General features: G+C 54.5%; 1 protein-coding gene across 1 annotated transcript; it reads left to right on the plus strand.

Annotated features, from left to right (window-relative positions):
• The first annotated feature begins 292 nt into the window (after nucleotides 1-292).
• Nucleotides 293-4956, plus strand: uts2r3 (urotensin-2 receptor 3). The gene is made up of 3 exons (XM_088909321.1): nucleotides 293-1324; nucleotides 4307-4425; nucleotides 4791-4956. Exons 1-3 carry the CDS (start codon nucleotides 293-295, stop codon nucleotides 4954-4956), a joined length of 1317 nt encoding a protein of 438 aa, XP_088765447.1.
• Nucleotides 4957-14392: the final 9436 nt, after the last annotated feature.

Below are 14392 nucleotides of genomic sequence, written 5' to 3' on the forward strand. Positions count from 1 at the left end.
TCCTCTCTCTCCTCACTCCTGTCTCTCTCCTCTCCTCTCTCCTGTCTCTCCTCTCTCCTCTCTCCCTCCCCTCCTGTCTCCTCTCTCTCTCCTCTCTCCCCTCTCCATCTCCTCTCCCCTCCTCCCGTCTCCCTCCCCTCCTGTCTCCTCTCTCTCTCCTCTCTGCCCTCTCTCCTGTCTCTCTCCTCTCCCCTCTCCGTCTCCTCTCCCCTCCTCCCGTCTCCCTCCCCTCCTCTCTCCCTCCCCTCCTGTCTCTCTCCTCTCCTCTCTCCTCTCTCTCCTCTCCAGTGCCATGGACCCCTCCCCCTCCCCCTCCCCCGCCGGCCCCCCGCCAGCCCTCTCCCTGCCCCCCTCGCCCGCCCCCCCACCCAGCCTGGTCTCCACGGTGCTGTTCTGCGGCGCGCTGGCGCTGACCGCGCTGCTGGGCATCCTGGGTAACCTGTACGCGCTGTGGCGGCTACGGGGCGCGGGGGCGCGGGGGGCCCGCTCGCTGCGCCCCCACATCGCCAGCCTGGCGCTGGCCGACCTGCTGTACCTGGGCACGGCGCCCTTCATCGTGTACGACAGCCTGGCGCCGGACTGGGCCTTCGGTGAGCTGGGCTGCCGCCTGCTGCCGGGCCTGGACCTGCTCACCATGCTGGCCAGCGCCTTCACGCTCAGCGCCATGAGCCTGGCCCGCTACCGCGCCGTGGCGCGCCCGCTGGCGGCCTCGGCCGCGCCGCCCGGCGCGCTGCGGCCCGCGCTGGCCTGGGCGCTGGCGCTGGCGCTCAGCCTGCCCATGATGCTGGCGCTGCGGCTGCAGGAGGGCGCGGCGCGGCGGCTGTGCGCGCCCGCCTGGGATGAGCGCAGCTCGCGCGCCTACCTCAGCCTGCTCTTCTGCAGCGGCATGCTGGCGCCGGGGCTGGCCGTGGGCGGGCTGCACGCGGGCCTGGCGCGGCTGTACCGGGCCGCGCTGCGCCGCGCGCCCAGCGCCCACCCGCCGCGCGCACCGCGGCCCCGGCTGCTGCTGCTGGTGCTGGCCATCGTGCTGGCCTTCTGGCTCTGCTTCCTGCCCTTCTGGCTGTGGCAGCTGCTGCCGCTCTACCAGCCCGACGCGCTGCGGGCGCTGCCTGTCCACGCCCAGGTGTCCGTCAACCGCGCCCTCACCTGGCTCACCTACGCCAACTCCTGCCTCAACCCCTTCTTCTACACGCTGCTGACTGGCCCCCGGGGGCACCAGCGCGCCCGGCGCCCACTGTCCAGCCCTGTGCCCAGTGTCCAGCCCGGCCGCCAGCGCCTGGCGCCCACTGTCCAGCCGTGTGACCAGCCCGGCCTCCAGCACCCAGTGCCCACTGTCCATCCTGGTGTCCAGTGCCTAGTGTCCAGCAGGCCTCCACTCCAGCACCCATTGTCCAGCCCAGCTCCCCGAAACCAAGGGAGCTGGGAATTCGGAGCTCTGCCTGGGGCCAGAGTGACCACAGTGTCCACACTGAGCACCGGACTCACAGAAACCAGTGTCAGCACTGTCCACAGGGAGCAGAGTGACCACAGTGTCCACACTGAGCACCAGACTCACAGAAACCAGTGTCAGCACTGTCCACAAGGAGCAGAGTGACCACAGTGTCCACACTGAGCAATGGACTCACAGAAACCAGTGTCAGCACTGTCCACAAGGAGCAGAGTGACCACAGTGTCCACACTGAGCATCGGACTTACAGAAACCAGTGTCAGCACTGTCCACAGGGAGCAGAATTACCACAGTGTCCACACTGAGCAATGGACTCACAGAAACCAGTGTCAGCACTGTCCACAAGGAGCAGAGTGACCACAGTGTCCACACTGAGCATCGGACTCACAGAAACCAGTGTCAGCACTGTCCACAGGGAGCAGAGTGACCACAGTGTCCACACTGAGCACCAGTCTCACAGAAACCAGTGTCAGCACTGTCCACAGGGAGCAGAGTGACCACAGTGTCCACACTGAGCAATGGACTCACAGAAACCAGTGTCAGCACTGTCCACAAGGAGCAGAGTGACCATAGTGTCCACACTGAGCATCGGACTCACAGAAACCAGTGTCAGCACTGTCCACAGGGAGCAGAATTACCACAGTGTCCACACTGAGCAATGGACTCACAGAAACCAGTGTCAGCACTGTCCACAAGGAGCAGAGTGACCACAGTGTCCACACTGAGCATCGGACTCACAGAAACCAGTGTCAGCACTGTCCACAAGGAGCAGAGTGACCACAGTGTCCACACTGAGCATCGGACTCACAGAAGCCAGTGTCAGCACTGTCCACAGGGAGCAGAGTGACCACAGTGTCCACACTGAGTATTGGACTCACAGAAACCAGTGTCAGCACTGTCCACAAGGAGCAGAGTGACCACAGTGTCCACACTGAGCATCGGACTCACAGAAACCAGTGTCAGCACTGTCCACAGGGAGCAGAGTGACCACAGTTTCCACACTGAGCAATGGACTCACAGAAACCAGTGTCAGCACTGTCCACAGGGAGCAGAGTGACCACAGTGTCCACACTGAGCACCAGACTCACAGAAACCAGTGTCAGCACTGTCCACAGGGAGCAGAGTGACCACAGTGTCCACACTGACCGGACTCACAGAAACCAGTGTCAGCACTGTCCACAAGGAGCAGAGTGACCAGAGTGTCCACCCTGACCGGACTCCCAGTGGCCTTCCCCAGGACTGCTGTGCGGAGAGTGGATTATTTATTTATTACTGCTGGAGCTCAGCGTGTCCGTATTTCTTTCTGTAGCTGTGCTGTGGATGACAGAATACAGGTCTGGAAAGTTACAGCTCTGTGTCCTGTTCTTTCTTATTCTGTCTGCATGCTTGTGAATGTCTGTGGCAGTTTATGGAGAAGTCCTCCTGTCCTGCAGTGCTGCACACAGTGACCACAGGGAGCAACACTGGAGCTGAGCCCTCAACACTAATCTCCTCTGTGTCTCACTCTCTCACCCTCCTGTCTGACTGACACAGGGACCGTCTTACTTCTGCTCAGAGGACAGGGCTCAGTCCAGTCCAGTCCAGTCCCGCTCAGAGGACAGAGCTCAGTCCAGTCCAGTCCTGCTCACAGGGCTCAGCCCAGTCCAGTCCCGCTCAGAGGACAGGGCTCAGTCCAGTCCAGTCCAGTCCCGCTCAGAGGACAGAGCTCAGTCCAGTCCAGTCCCGCTCAGAGGACAGGGCTCAGTCCAGTCCAGTCCTGCTCACAGGCCTCAGTCCAGTCCAGTCCCACTCAGGGGACAGGGCTCAGTCCAGTCCTGCCCAGAGGACAGGGGTCAGAGGAGAGTGGGCTGAGGGGGTGGTGCCCTCTTGTTTGGCCCAGATGTGTGCTGGCAGCTGCAGATGTTTTCCCTGCAGTGAGGCACAGCGCAGGCTGGCAGGGAACACAGACGTGGTTGAAGTGAAAATAAAAAATATCCCACAAGAGTCATAATCCCAAATAATAAAAATATTCCGATGTGTGAGAGGCACCGCGTGCCAGGGACTGGGCAGCACCAGCGTCTCCTCACACTGCTGGGGCAGCGCTGCACTTGTCCAGCACATTGCCCACAGCGCCACCCTGTGGACAAGTGCTGTAACTGCACACAAGGAACACCGCTACCCGGATGTCTGTGAGGCCGGTTGAAACCTGCAGCTCTCCCTGAAGATATGAAAGGGCAGAAAATAAATAAAACATACATGTGACTGTTCTCAAGATTATTTTCCAAGCAATTTAAAATAGATTAATATCTAACTCTAGATTACAGAGAGCATAAGAATATCAGTCACTACATCAGTGACTCAAGTCCCAGTCCAGTAGAACAGTCTGTTACAATAGGAGCTACAGTCCCAGTACAATAGACCAGTCTGTTACAGTAGGATCTATAATCCCAGTGCAGTAGACCAGTCTGTTACAGTAGGAGCTACAGTCCCAGTGCAGTAGACCAGTCTGTTACAATAGGAGCTACAGTCCCAGTACAGTAGACCAGTCTGTTACTGTAGGAGCTACAGTCCCAGTACAGTAGACCAGTCTGTTACAATAGGAGCTACAGTCCCAGTGCAGTAGACCAGTCTGTTACAATAGGAGCTACAGTCCCAGTACAGTAGACCAGTCTGTTACTGTAGGAGCTACAGTCCCAGTACAGTAGACCAGTCCTGTTACAGTAGGAGCTACAGTCCCAGTGCAGTAGACCAGTCTGTTACAGTAGGAGCTACAGGCCCAGTACAGTAGACCAGTCCCAGTACTGTGCTGTTCTATATTCTATAATTTATTTTTGCTGTGGAGAGTCCTGCCGAGTTAGTGGTGCGTGTGCGTGTGCGCAGGTGTGCGTGTGTGCTTGTGCGCGTATGTTCGCTTCTGTGCGTGTGTACGTGTGTGCATGTGTGCTTGTGAATGACTGCACTGTGCTGTCTGAGGACATGCTGTTCTGTGACGCAGGAGGGTGTGTTGTTGAGACACTGCGGTCAGCAGTGGGAGACAGCAGGGAGATGAAGATCTCTCTCAGGTCCTGATCGCAGCCTAGCGCTCACTGACGGCACTGCGGACCCCCAGCTCAGCGCTCACTAACGGCACTGCGGACCCCCAGCTCAGCTCTCTCCAGTGCAGACTCCCGTACCGACTGGACTGAGGTGCTGTAGGCCCTGCGGAGCTAGCAGTGCACTGTGTTGTGGTTGAGGACAGTGACCTGGCAGCCGGACTCTGCTGTCCGTGGGCCCGGCGGTGGTCTGGGTGGGACAGGAGGGATGGAGCCCAGCTGCCTGCACAGGGCCTGGAAGGGCCGTTTCTCTCTCTGTGTTTCCTTGGCAGAGCCCTCAGGAATGCTCCTTTGCGCCCCCCTCATCCCCTCCCCTCCTCCAGCGGTCTGCGGCTGGAGCAGGTGCCCCTCCCCTGGGCTGGCTGCTCAGGAAAGTCCCCTGCTGGGCAGGCGAGACTAGGCCGGCTCTTGGGCCAGGCGCACGCTGAGAGGATATGAGAGACCTTCTTTCTCTGGGACAGGGAGGAAAAAAAGACACTTTGAAACTCTGCCTGCACCCCCTCTCCCCCTCCCTCCCTGCTCTCTCTGTCATCTGTTTTCTGTCTCTTCCTCCTACACTCCTACGCCAATTTGTGTGTCTCACAGACAGGACAGCGCTGACCACACACCTCCGCCAATCTGTGTGTCTGTGTGTCTCACAGACTGGACAGCGCTGACCACACACCTCCGCCAATCTGTGTGTCTGTGTGTCTCACAGACTGGACAGCGCTGACCACACACCTCCGCCAATCTGTGTGTCTGTGTGTCTCACAGACTGGACAGCGCTGACCACACACCTCCGCCAATCTGTGTGTCTGTGTGTCTCACAGACAGGACAGCGCTGACCACACACCTCCGCCAATCTGTGTGTCTGTGTGTCTCACAGACTGGACAGTGCTGACCACACACCTCCGCCAATCTGTGTGTCTGTGTGTCTCACAGACAGGACAGCGCTGACCACACACCTCCGCCAATCTGTGTGTCTGTGTGTCTCACAGACAGGACAGCGCTGACCACACACCTCCGCCAATCTGTGTGTCTGTGTGTCTCACAGACTGGACAGTGCTGACCACACACCTCCGCCAATCTGTGTGTCTGTGTGTCTCACAGACAGGACAGCGCTGACCACACACCTCCGCCAATCTGTGTGTCTCACAGACAGGACAGCGCTGACCACACACCTCCACCAATCTGTGTGTCTGTGTGCCTCACAGACAGGACAGCGCTGACCACACACCTCCACCAATCTGTGTGTCTGTGTGTCTCACAGACAGGACAGCGCTGACCACACACCACCGCCAATCTGTGTGTCTGTGTGTCTCACAGACTGGACAGCGCTGACCACACACCTCCGCCAGTCTGTGTGTCTGTGTGTCTCACAGACTGGACAGCGCTGACCACACACCTCCGCCAATCTGTGTGTCTGTGTGTCTCACAGACAGGACAGCGCTGACCACACACCTCCGCCAATCTGTGTGTCTCTGTCGGGGTGTCAGTCAGCACTCAGCAGATTGCTTGTAGCTGTTGTTCTGTCCCAGATGTTTCTAGAGTGTCTCTCTGTCATTCTGTCCTGAATTCTGCCTGTCACAAACACAGACACACAGAAATACACACACACAGACGCTCAGAAATACACACTGAAATGCACACAGATGCCTGGCAAGAGTGTGCAGCCACGTGATGTGAGGTCTCCCAGATCCCCCAGTTGGTGCCCACGGCCAGCCCTACCCCACGTGACCCCAGTGTGTTGTACCCTGCTCTTGTGTGGCTGCTGCTGAACCGATTAATAAAGCGCCGAATGTGTTTACTAAAAGAGCCTGAGTTCTTGTGTCTGTCCTCGCTGAACACACCAAGATACACAAAAATACACACGGACACACAGAAATACTCACAGACACACACAGTTTGGAGGCACGCTGACACACACAGCGGCTCTTTGTTGGCTCCAGCCCACCTCTCCCCCTCCCGTCCCCAGCTGTCGCACCTCTGTGTCAGCCGCAGCACTCAGGCGAGGCCCAGGCTCCGCGCCCCCGGAGGCCGAAGGTTACACAAACTGACACGCATAGAGAAGTTCACACCCAGACACTGCCTGAGACTGTAAATATGGCCTGTCTCTGCGGCGCTCTGTCTCCCTGCCACCTCGCGCTCTCCTGCCTCCGGTCTCCTCAGCTCAATTCCAGGAGCTTTACTGGCAGGACCAGGGAATAAATCGGTGTTGCCAAAGATACACAATTAGCACAACATCTACAGACAGTGACAATACAGACACATCATTAGATATTTACATAAAAACACATAGAGCATTATTGAGAGACAGACTCACTGTTCCTCAGGCTGGGACAGGAGATCACACACTGTATTATTATTATTGAGAGACAGGCTCACTGTCTGTTCCTCAGGCTGGGACAGGAGATCACACACTGTATTATTATTATTGAGAGACAGGCTCACTGTCTGATCCTCAGGCTGGGACAGGAGATCATACACTGTATTATTATTATTGAGAGACAGGCTCACTGTCTGTTCCTCAGGCTGGGACAGGAGATCACACACTGTATTATTATTATTGAGAGACAGGCTCACTGTCTGTTCCTCAGGCTGGGACAGGAGATCACACACTGTATTATTATTATTGAGAGGCTGCGACAGGAGTCTGAGTTGTGGTGCTCTAGCAGTGCTGTCCTGAGGCTGGTTGTGTGTTATGTGTATCGTGCTGTGATGTGCTTGAGTCTGAGTTGTGGTGCTCTAGCAGTGCTGTCCTGAGGCTGGTTGTGTGTTGTGTGTATTGTGCTGTGATGTGGTTGAGTCTGAGTTGTGGTGCTCTAGCAGTGCTGTCCTGAGGCTGGTTGTGTGTTGTGTGTATTGTGCTGTGATGTGCTGGAGTCTGAGTTGTGGTGCTCTAGCAGTGCTGTCCTGAAGCTGGTTGTGTGTTGTGTGTATTGTGCTGTGATGTGCTTGAGTCTGGGTTGTGGTGCTCTAGCAGTGCTGTCCTGAGGCTGGTTGTGTGTTGTGTGTATTGTGCTGTGATGTGCTTGAGTCTGGGTTGTGGTGCTCTAGCAGTGCTGTCCTGAGGCTGGTTGTGTGTTGTGTGTGTTGTGCTGTGATGTGCTTGAGTCTGAGTTGTGGTGGTCTAGCAGTGCTGTCCTGAGGCTGGTTGTGTGTTGTGTGTATTGTGCTGTGATGTGGTTGAGTCTGAGTTGTGGTGCTCTAGCAGTGCTGTCCTGAGGCTGGTTGTGTGTTGTGTGTATTGTGCTGTGATGTGGTGGAGTCTGAGTTGTGGTGCTCTAGCAGTGCTGTCCTGATGCTGGTTGTGTATTGTGCTGTGATGTGGTGGAGTCTGGGTTGTGGTGCTCTAGCAGTGCTGTCCTGAGGCTGGTTGTGTGTGTGTGTTGTGCTGTGATGTGGTGGAGTCTGGGTTGTGGTGCTCTAGCAGTGCTGTCCTGATGCTGGTTGTGTGTTGTGTGTGTTGTGCTGTGATGTGGTGGAGTCTGGGTTGTGGTGCTCTAGCAGTGCTGTCCTGAGGCTGGTTGTGTGTTGTGTGTGTTGTGCTGTGATGTGCTTGAGTCTGAGTTGTGGTGCTCTAGCAGTGCTGTCCTGAGGCTGGTTGTGTGTTGTGTGTATTGTGCTGTGATGTGCTTGAGTCTGAGTTGTGGTGCTCTAGCAGTGCTGTCCTGAGGCTGGTTGTGTGTTGTGTGTTGTGTGTGATGTGGTGGAGTCTGAGTTGTGGTGCTCTAGCAGTGCTGTCCTGATGCTGGTTGTGTGTTGTGTGTATTGTGCTGTGATGTGGTTGAGTCTGAGTTGTGGTGCTCTAGCAGTGCTGTCCTGAGGCTGGTTGTGTGTTGTGTGTTGTGTGTGATGTGGTGGAGTCTGAGTTGTGGTGCTCTAGCAGTGCTGTCCTGAGGCTGGTTGTGTGTTGTGTGTGTTGTGTGTGATGTGGTGGAGTCTGTTGTGGTGCTCTAGCAGTGCTGTCCTGAGGCTGGTTGTGTGTTGTGTGTTGTGTGTGATGTGGTGGAGTCTGTTGTGGTGCTCGAGCAGTGTCTCTCAGGCCCTGGTCTAGAGGGGACGCCTGTCAGGACTGAAGCGGAGAGCACTGCCGCAGGCCGGTACACGCCGAGGTGCTCTCCCGCCCTCTGCTGGAGCAGGAGAGAACTGCAGGCTGAACCTACCACCCTGGAATGAACCACTGGTGAAATGAGCCCCTCCACCTTGACCGCAAGCCTTTAAACTCTGCTCACAGGCTGGTATAAGGGACTCTGGAGTGTCTGTGTCTTTAAACTCTGCTCACAGGCTGGTATAAGGGACTCTGGAGTGTCTGTGTCTTTAAACTCTGCTCACAGGCTGGTATAAGGGACTCTGGAGTGTCTGTGTCTTTAAACTCTGCTCACAGGCTGGTATAAGGGGCTCTGGAGTGTCTGTGTCTTTAAACTCTGCTCACAGGCTGGTATAAGGGGCTCTGGAGTGTGTGTGTCTTTAAACTCTGCTCACAGGCTGGTATAAGGGACTCTGGAGTGTGTTTGTCTTTAAACTCTGCTCACAGGCTGGTATAAGGGACTCTGGAGTGTGTGTGTCTTTAAACTCTGCTCACAGGCTGGTATAAGGGACTCTGGAGTGTGTTTGTCTTTAAACTCTGCTCACAGGCTGGTATAAGGGACTCTGGAGTGTTTGTGTCTTTAAACTCTACTCACAGGCTGGTATAAGGGACTCTGGAGTGTCTGTGTCTTTAAACTCTGCTCACAGGCTGGTATAAGGGACTCTGGAGTGTCTGTGTCTTTAAACTCTGCTCACAGGCTGGTATAAGGGACTCTGGAGTGTCTGTGTCTTTAAACTCTGCTCACAGGCTGGTATAAGGGACTCTGGAGTGTGTTTGTCTTTAAACTCTGCTCACAGGCTGGTATAAGGGGCTCTGGAGTGTGTGTGTCTTTAAACTCTGCTCACAGGCTGGTATAAGGGACTCTGGAGTGTGTTTGTCTTTAAACTCTGCTCACAGGCTGGTATAAGGGACTCTGGAGTGTGTGTGTCTTTAAACTCTGCTCACAGGCTGGTATAAGGGACTCTGGAGTGTGTTTGTCTTTAAACTCTGCTCACAGGCTGGTATAAGGGACTCTGGAGTGTTTGTGTCTTTAAACTCTACTCACAGGCTGGTATAAGGGACTCTGGAGTGTGTGTGTCTTTAAACTCTGCTAAACTCTACTAATGAGGGAATGTAGGCTGTCGGTATGAATGCACATAACCACACAACAGTAACAAGCTCAGATCACAGACAGTGGAATTTGTTAATTGGCTCAGAGAGTAAGACAGGGACAGGGGGCGATTCAGAGCTCGTTAAATCTATCAGCAGATTAATTGCCTTCCTCCTGCAGCCCTCAATTCTTCTGCTATTGTTCGTTAACAAAAAGCAATTATTGCCACTCCTCCTTCCAGACACTTGACACTCGCTTTCTGGCCTGTCCATCTCTCCTCATTCCTGTACTTTCATCTACAGCCCCTCTCTCCTCTCTCCCCCCTCAATTCAATTCAAGGTGCTTTATTGTCATGACCAATTAGTAAAATCAAAGCAAAACAAATACAATTAACATAAAAAATCTACAAACATTTACAATAAAGGCACAATCATAAGATATTTACATATAAACATGGAGTATTACTGGGGGACAGACTCACTGTTCCTCAGGCTGGGACAGGAGATCACACACTGTATTATTATTATTGAGAGACAGGCTCACTGTCTGTTCCTCAGGCTGGGACAGGAGATCACACACTGTATTATTATTATTGAGAGACAGACTCACTGTCTGTTCCTCAGGCTGGGACAGGAGATCACACACTGTATTATTATTATTGAGAGACAGGCTCACTGTCTGTTCCTCAGGCTGGGACAGGAGATCACACACTGTATTATTATTATTGAGAGACAGGCTCAGTGTTCCTCAGGCTGGGACAGGAGATCACACACTGTATTATTATTATTATTATTATTATTGAGAGACAGGCTCACTGTCTGTTCCTCAGGCTGGGACAGGAGATCACACACTGTATTATTATTATTGAGAGACAGGCTCACTGTCTGTTCCTCAGGCTGGGACAGGAGATCACACACTGTATTATTATTACTGAGAGACAGGCTCACTGTCTGTTCCTCGAGCTGGGACAGGAGATCACACACTGTATTATTATTATTGAGAGACAGGCTCACTGTCTGTTCCTCAGGCTGGGACAGGAGATCACACACTGTATTATTATTATTGAGAGACAGGCTCACTGTCTGTTCCTCAGGCTGGGACAGGAGATCACACACTATATTATTATTATTGAGAGACAGGCTCACTGTCTGTTCCTCAGGCTGGGACAGGAGATCACACACTGGGCTGCCAGTTTAACTGAGTTCCCTCCTCCCTCTCCCAGTAGGATTGGGAGTTGTTGTGATTCTGGCAGGTGTGGGAATTCTAGGATTAGATTTGTAAATTTAGGGAATAATGTTTCTCTAATCCCAGAATACTGTATGTGTCAAAGTGCAGTAGGAAGTCTCTCTCTCCTCTCAATTCTATTCAAGGTGCTATATTGGCATGACCAATGAGTAAAATCAGTGTTGTCAAAGCCTCTCTCTCTCCAGTCTCTCTCTCCTCCTAGCTCCTCCCTCTCCTTGAGAACTGATGCCTCAGACTTGGTCTCAGGGAGATTCTCAGCGCATCAGGGGCTACAGTGAGCAGGTAGGGTCTGTGTGTGTCTGTCTGAGTACTGAAGAGTCTAGAGCCCTGTGACTGGGCTGTGTCAGTGTCCACAGGGACTAGAAGAGTCTAGAGCCCTCTGTCTGGGCTGTGTCAGTGTCCACAGGGACTAGAAGAGTCTAGAGCCCTGTGACTGGGCTGTGTCCACAGGGACTAGAAGAGTGCAGAGCCCTGTGTCTGGGCTGTGTCAGTGTGTCCACAGGGAGTGGAAGAGTCTAGAGCCCTGTGACTGGGCTGTGTCAGTGTGTCCACAGGGACTAGAAGAGTCTAGAGCCCTGTGACTGGGCTGTGTCAGTGTGTCCACAGGGACTGGAAGAGTCTAGAGCCCTGTGACTGGGCTGTGTCAGTGTCCACAGGGAGTGGAAGAGTCTAGAGCCCTGTGACTGGGCTGTGTCAGTGTGTCCACAGGGACTGGAAGAGTCTAGAGCCCTGTGACTGGGCTGTGTCAGTGTCCACAGGGACTAGAAGAGTCTAGAGCCCTGTGACTGGGCTGTGTCAGTGTCCACAGGGACTAGAAGAGTTTAGAGCCCTGTGACTGGGCTGTGTCAGTGTGTCCACAGGGACTTGAAGAGTCTAGAGCCCTGTGACTGGGCTGTGTCAGTGTGTCCACAGGGACTAGAAGAGTCCAGAGCCCTGTGACTGGAGCTGGTGGTTGATGCTGTCAGTGGTATCAGGACAGTAGCCCCTGTGTCCTTAGCTGTGATTATTCTATGAGTCTCCTCTCTCTCACTCTCTAGTCATGCGACCCAGCTGCCCTCTGACCTTTTCTCCGGGGGTCACCAGCTCGGATCTGGTGGAGCGAGGGGTAGTTCGGGGTCGTGACCTCTTCACCTTTGTGACCTCGGCTGCCTCCCACATGATGCGGACTCTACAGCGCCCCCGAAAGGCCAGACCTTCTAAACGACAAGTCAACCACAGGAGGTTCATTTACAACCAGATCCACAGGTGAGAGGCTATAAGGCCAGTACCCACTATTGATAAACATACAGAAGAGAGTATTACAGTATTGGCTACACCTAAAAAACAGCGACCAGAGTTCCTGCCACCACCTGCTGAGCCCAAAACAGAGCCCCCTGAGCCAGCTGGTCCTGAGGCTCACTGACCTGAGCCACACCGACACCAGCCAGCCTCAGGACAGCACTGCTAGAGCACCACAACCCAGACTCAAGCACATCACAGCACAATACATACAACACACAACCAGCCTCAGGACAGCACTGCTAGAGCACCACAACCCAGACTCAAGCACATCACAGCACAATACATACAACACACAACCAACCTCAGGACAGCACTGCTAGAGCACCACAACCCAGACTCAAGCACATCACAGCACAATACACACAACACACAACCAGCCTCAGGACAGCACTGCTAGAGCACCACAACTCAGACTCAAGCACATCACAGCACAATACACACAACACACAACCAGCCTCAGGACAGCACTGCTAGAGCACCACAACCCAGACTCAAGCACATCACAGCACAATACACACAACACACAACCAGCCTCAGGACAGCACTGCTAGAGCACCACAACTCAGACTCAACCACATCACAGCACAATACACACAACACACAACCGGCCTCAGGACAGCACTGCTAGAGCATCACAACTCAGACACAACCACATCACAGCACAGATCAAACAGCAATATCTCACACACTGGGACACACACACAAACACAACACAAACTGGAATGCTACAGAACCCTTAACAGACAATACACACTAGCTGAATATTTGACCAAGATAAGAAACAGCAAAAAGAAACAGACCCTGACGAAGTACAGGCTCAGTGACCACAGCCTGGCCAGAGAAACTGGACACAGACAGACCTGACTGTCCAGAGAGGACAGGCTCAGTGACCACAACCTGGCCATAGAAACTGGGCGACACAGGCAGACCTGGCTGTCCAGAGAGGACAGGCTGTGCTCCCACTGCCAGCGGGGAGAAATAGAGACAGAGGTGCACTTCCTACTGCACTGTGACAGATACTCTGGGATTAGAGAAACATTCTTCCCTAAACTCAGAAATCTAGTCCCAGAGTTCCCACACCTGCCAGAATCACAACGGGTCCCAATCCTACTGGGAGAGGGAGGAGGGAACTCAGCTGAACTGGCAGCCCAGTGTGTGATCTCCTGTCCCAGCCTGAGGAACAGTGATAATAATGTTCCATCTGTCTACAGTATAATATGTAAATATTTTTTTATATGTCTTTGTTGTAAATGTCTGTAATATGTCTGTAGATCTTTTTTTACTTTTATTTGCGTTGGCAACACTGATTGTATCATTGGTCACGCTAACAAAGCACCTTGAATTGAAATGGAGAGGAGAGAGGAGGGAGAGGAGGAAGACTGTGAAGAGGAGAATTCGGAAACGACTTGATCTCCTCCCCCTGCTTCCTGAAACATCGTCCTCATCAGCCTGTTCCACTCTCCCCCAGCCTTTGTGTAAAGGTGTCCCGATCTCCGTTCTGTCCGGACAGAGGCCCAGCCGTCAGCGCTGAGCACAGCGGCACCCCCTCTCTGCCAACCCCCCTCTTCCCTTCTCCACACAGGAAGTATGCCGAAATCGAAGCGGCCAATCAGCAGCTGGCGTCGGCGATCCTGGCCCAGAGCCGCCCCCCGCCCCTGCCTGTGGCCCCCGCAGACGGCCTGGCCCCAGGAGGTACTGTACGAGCTCACTGCTGCCTGGCAGACGGGCTGAAACTGGGCCATTGTGGCTCAAGTCCAGGAGACCTGGCAGCACCGGAACAGGGAGGCTTGAGCCAAGATGGCGACAGTGGTTTTCCCCAGTTTCCCTGAGCTCTTCTTTGAGGTCTGTCGCACCCAGTCTTGGGGTTCAGATCGCCCTGACAGGGGTCTGTCGCACCCAGTCTTGGGGTTCAGATCGCCCTGACAGGGGTCTGTTGCACCCAGTCTTGGGGTTCAGATCGCCCTGACAGGGGTCTGTCGTACCCAGTCTTGGGGTTCAGGCTCAGGCAGTGGGGGGCAGTAACGAGGTCCCTGTCCTGTCTCCTGTCTCTGCAGCTCTGCACCTCCTGGAGCCCTGCACCCCCACAGACCCCCAACCCCCGGGACCCCCCCGAACCCCAGGAACCTGCAGGCGGACGGCGGACAGGCTGGGGGCAGGAGGGACCCCGCTGTGCGGCGGGGCGCCCATGG

Source organism: Atractosteus spatula, unplaced genomic scaffold (genome assembly GCF_055471065.1).
Source record: "Atractosteus spatula isolate fAtrSpa1 unplaced genomic scaffold, fAtrSpa1.hap1 Scaffold_172, whole genome shotgun sequence".
Classification (NCBI taxonomy): Eukaryota; Metazoa; Chordata; class Actinopteri; order Semionotiformes; family Lepisosteidae; genus Atractosteus; species Atractosteus spatula.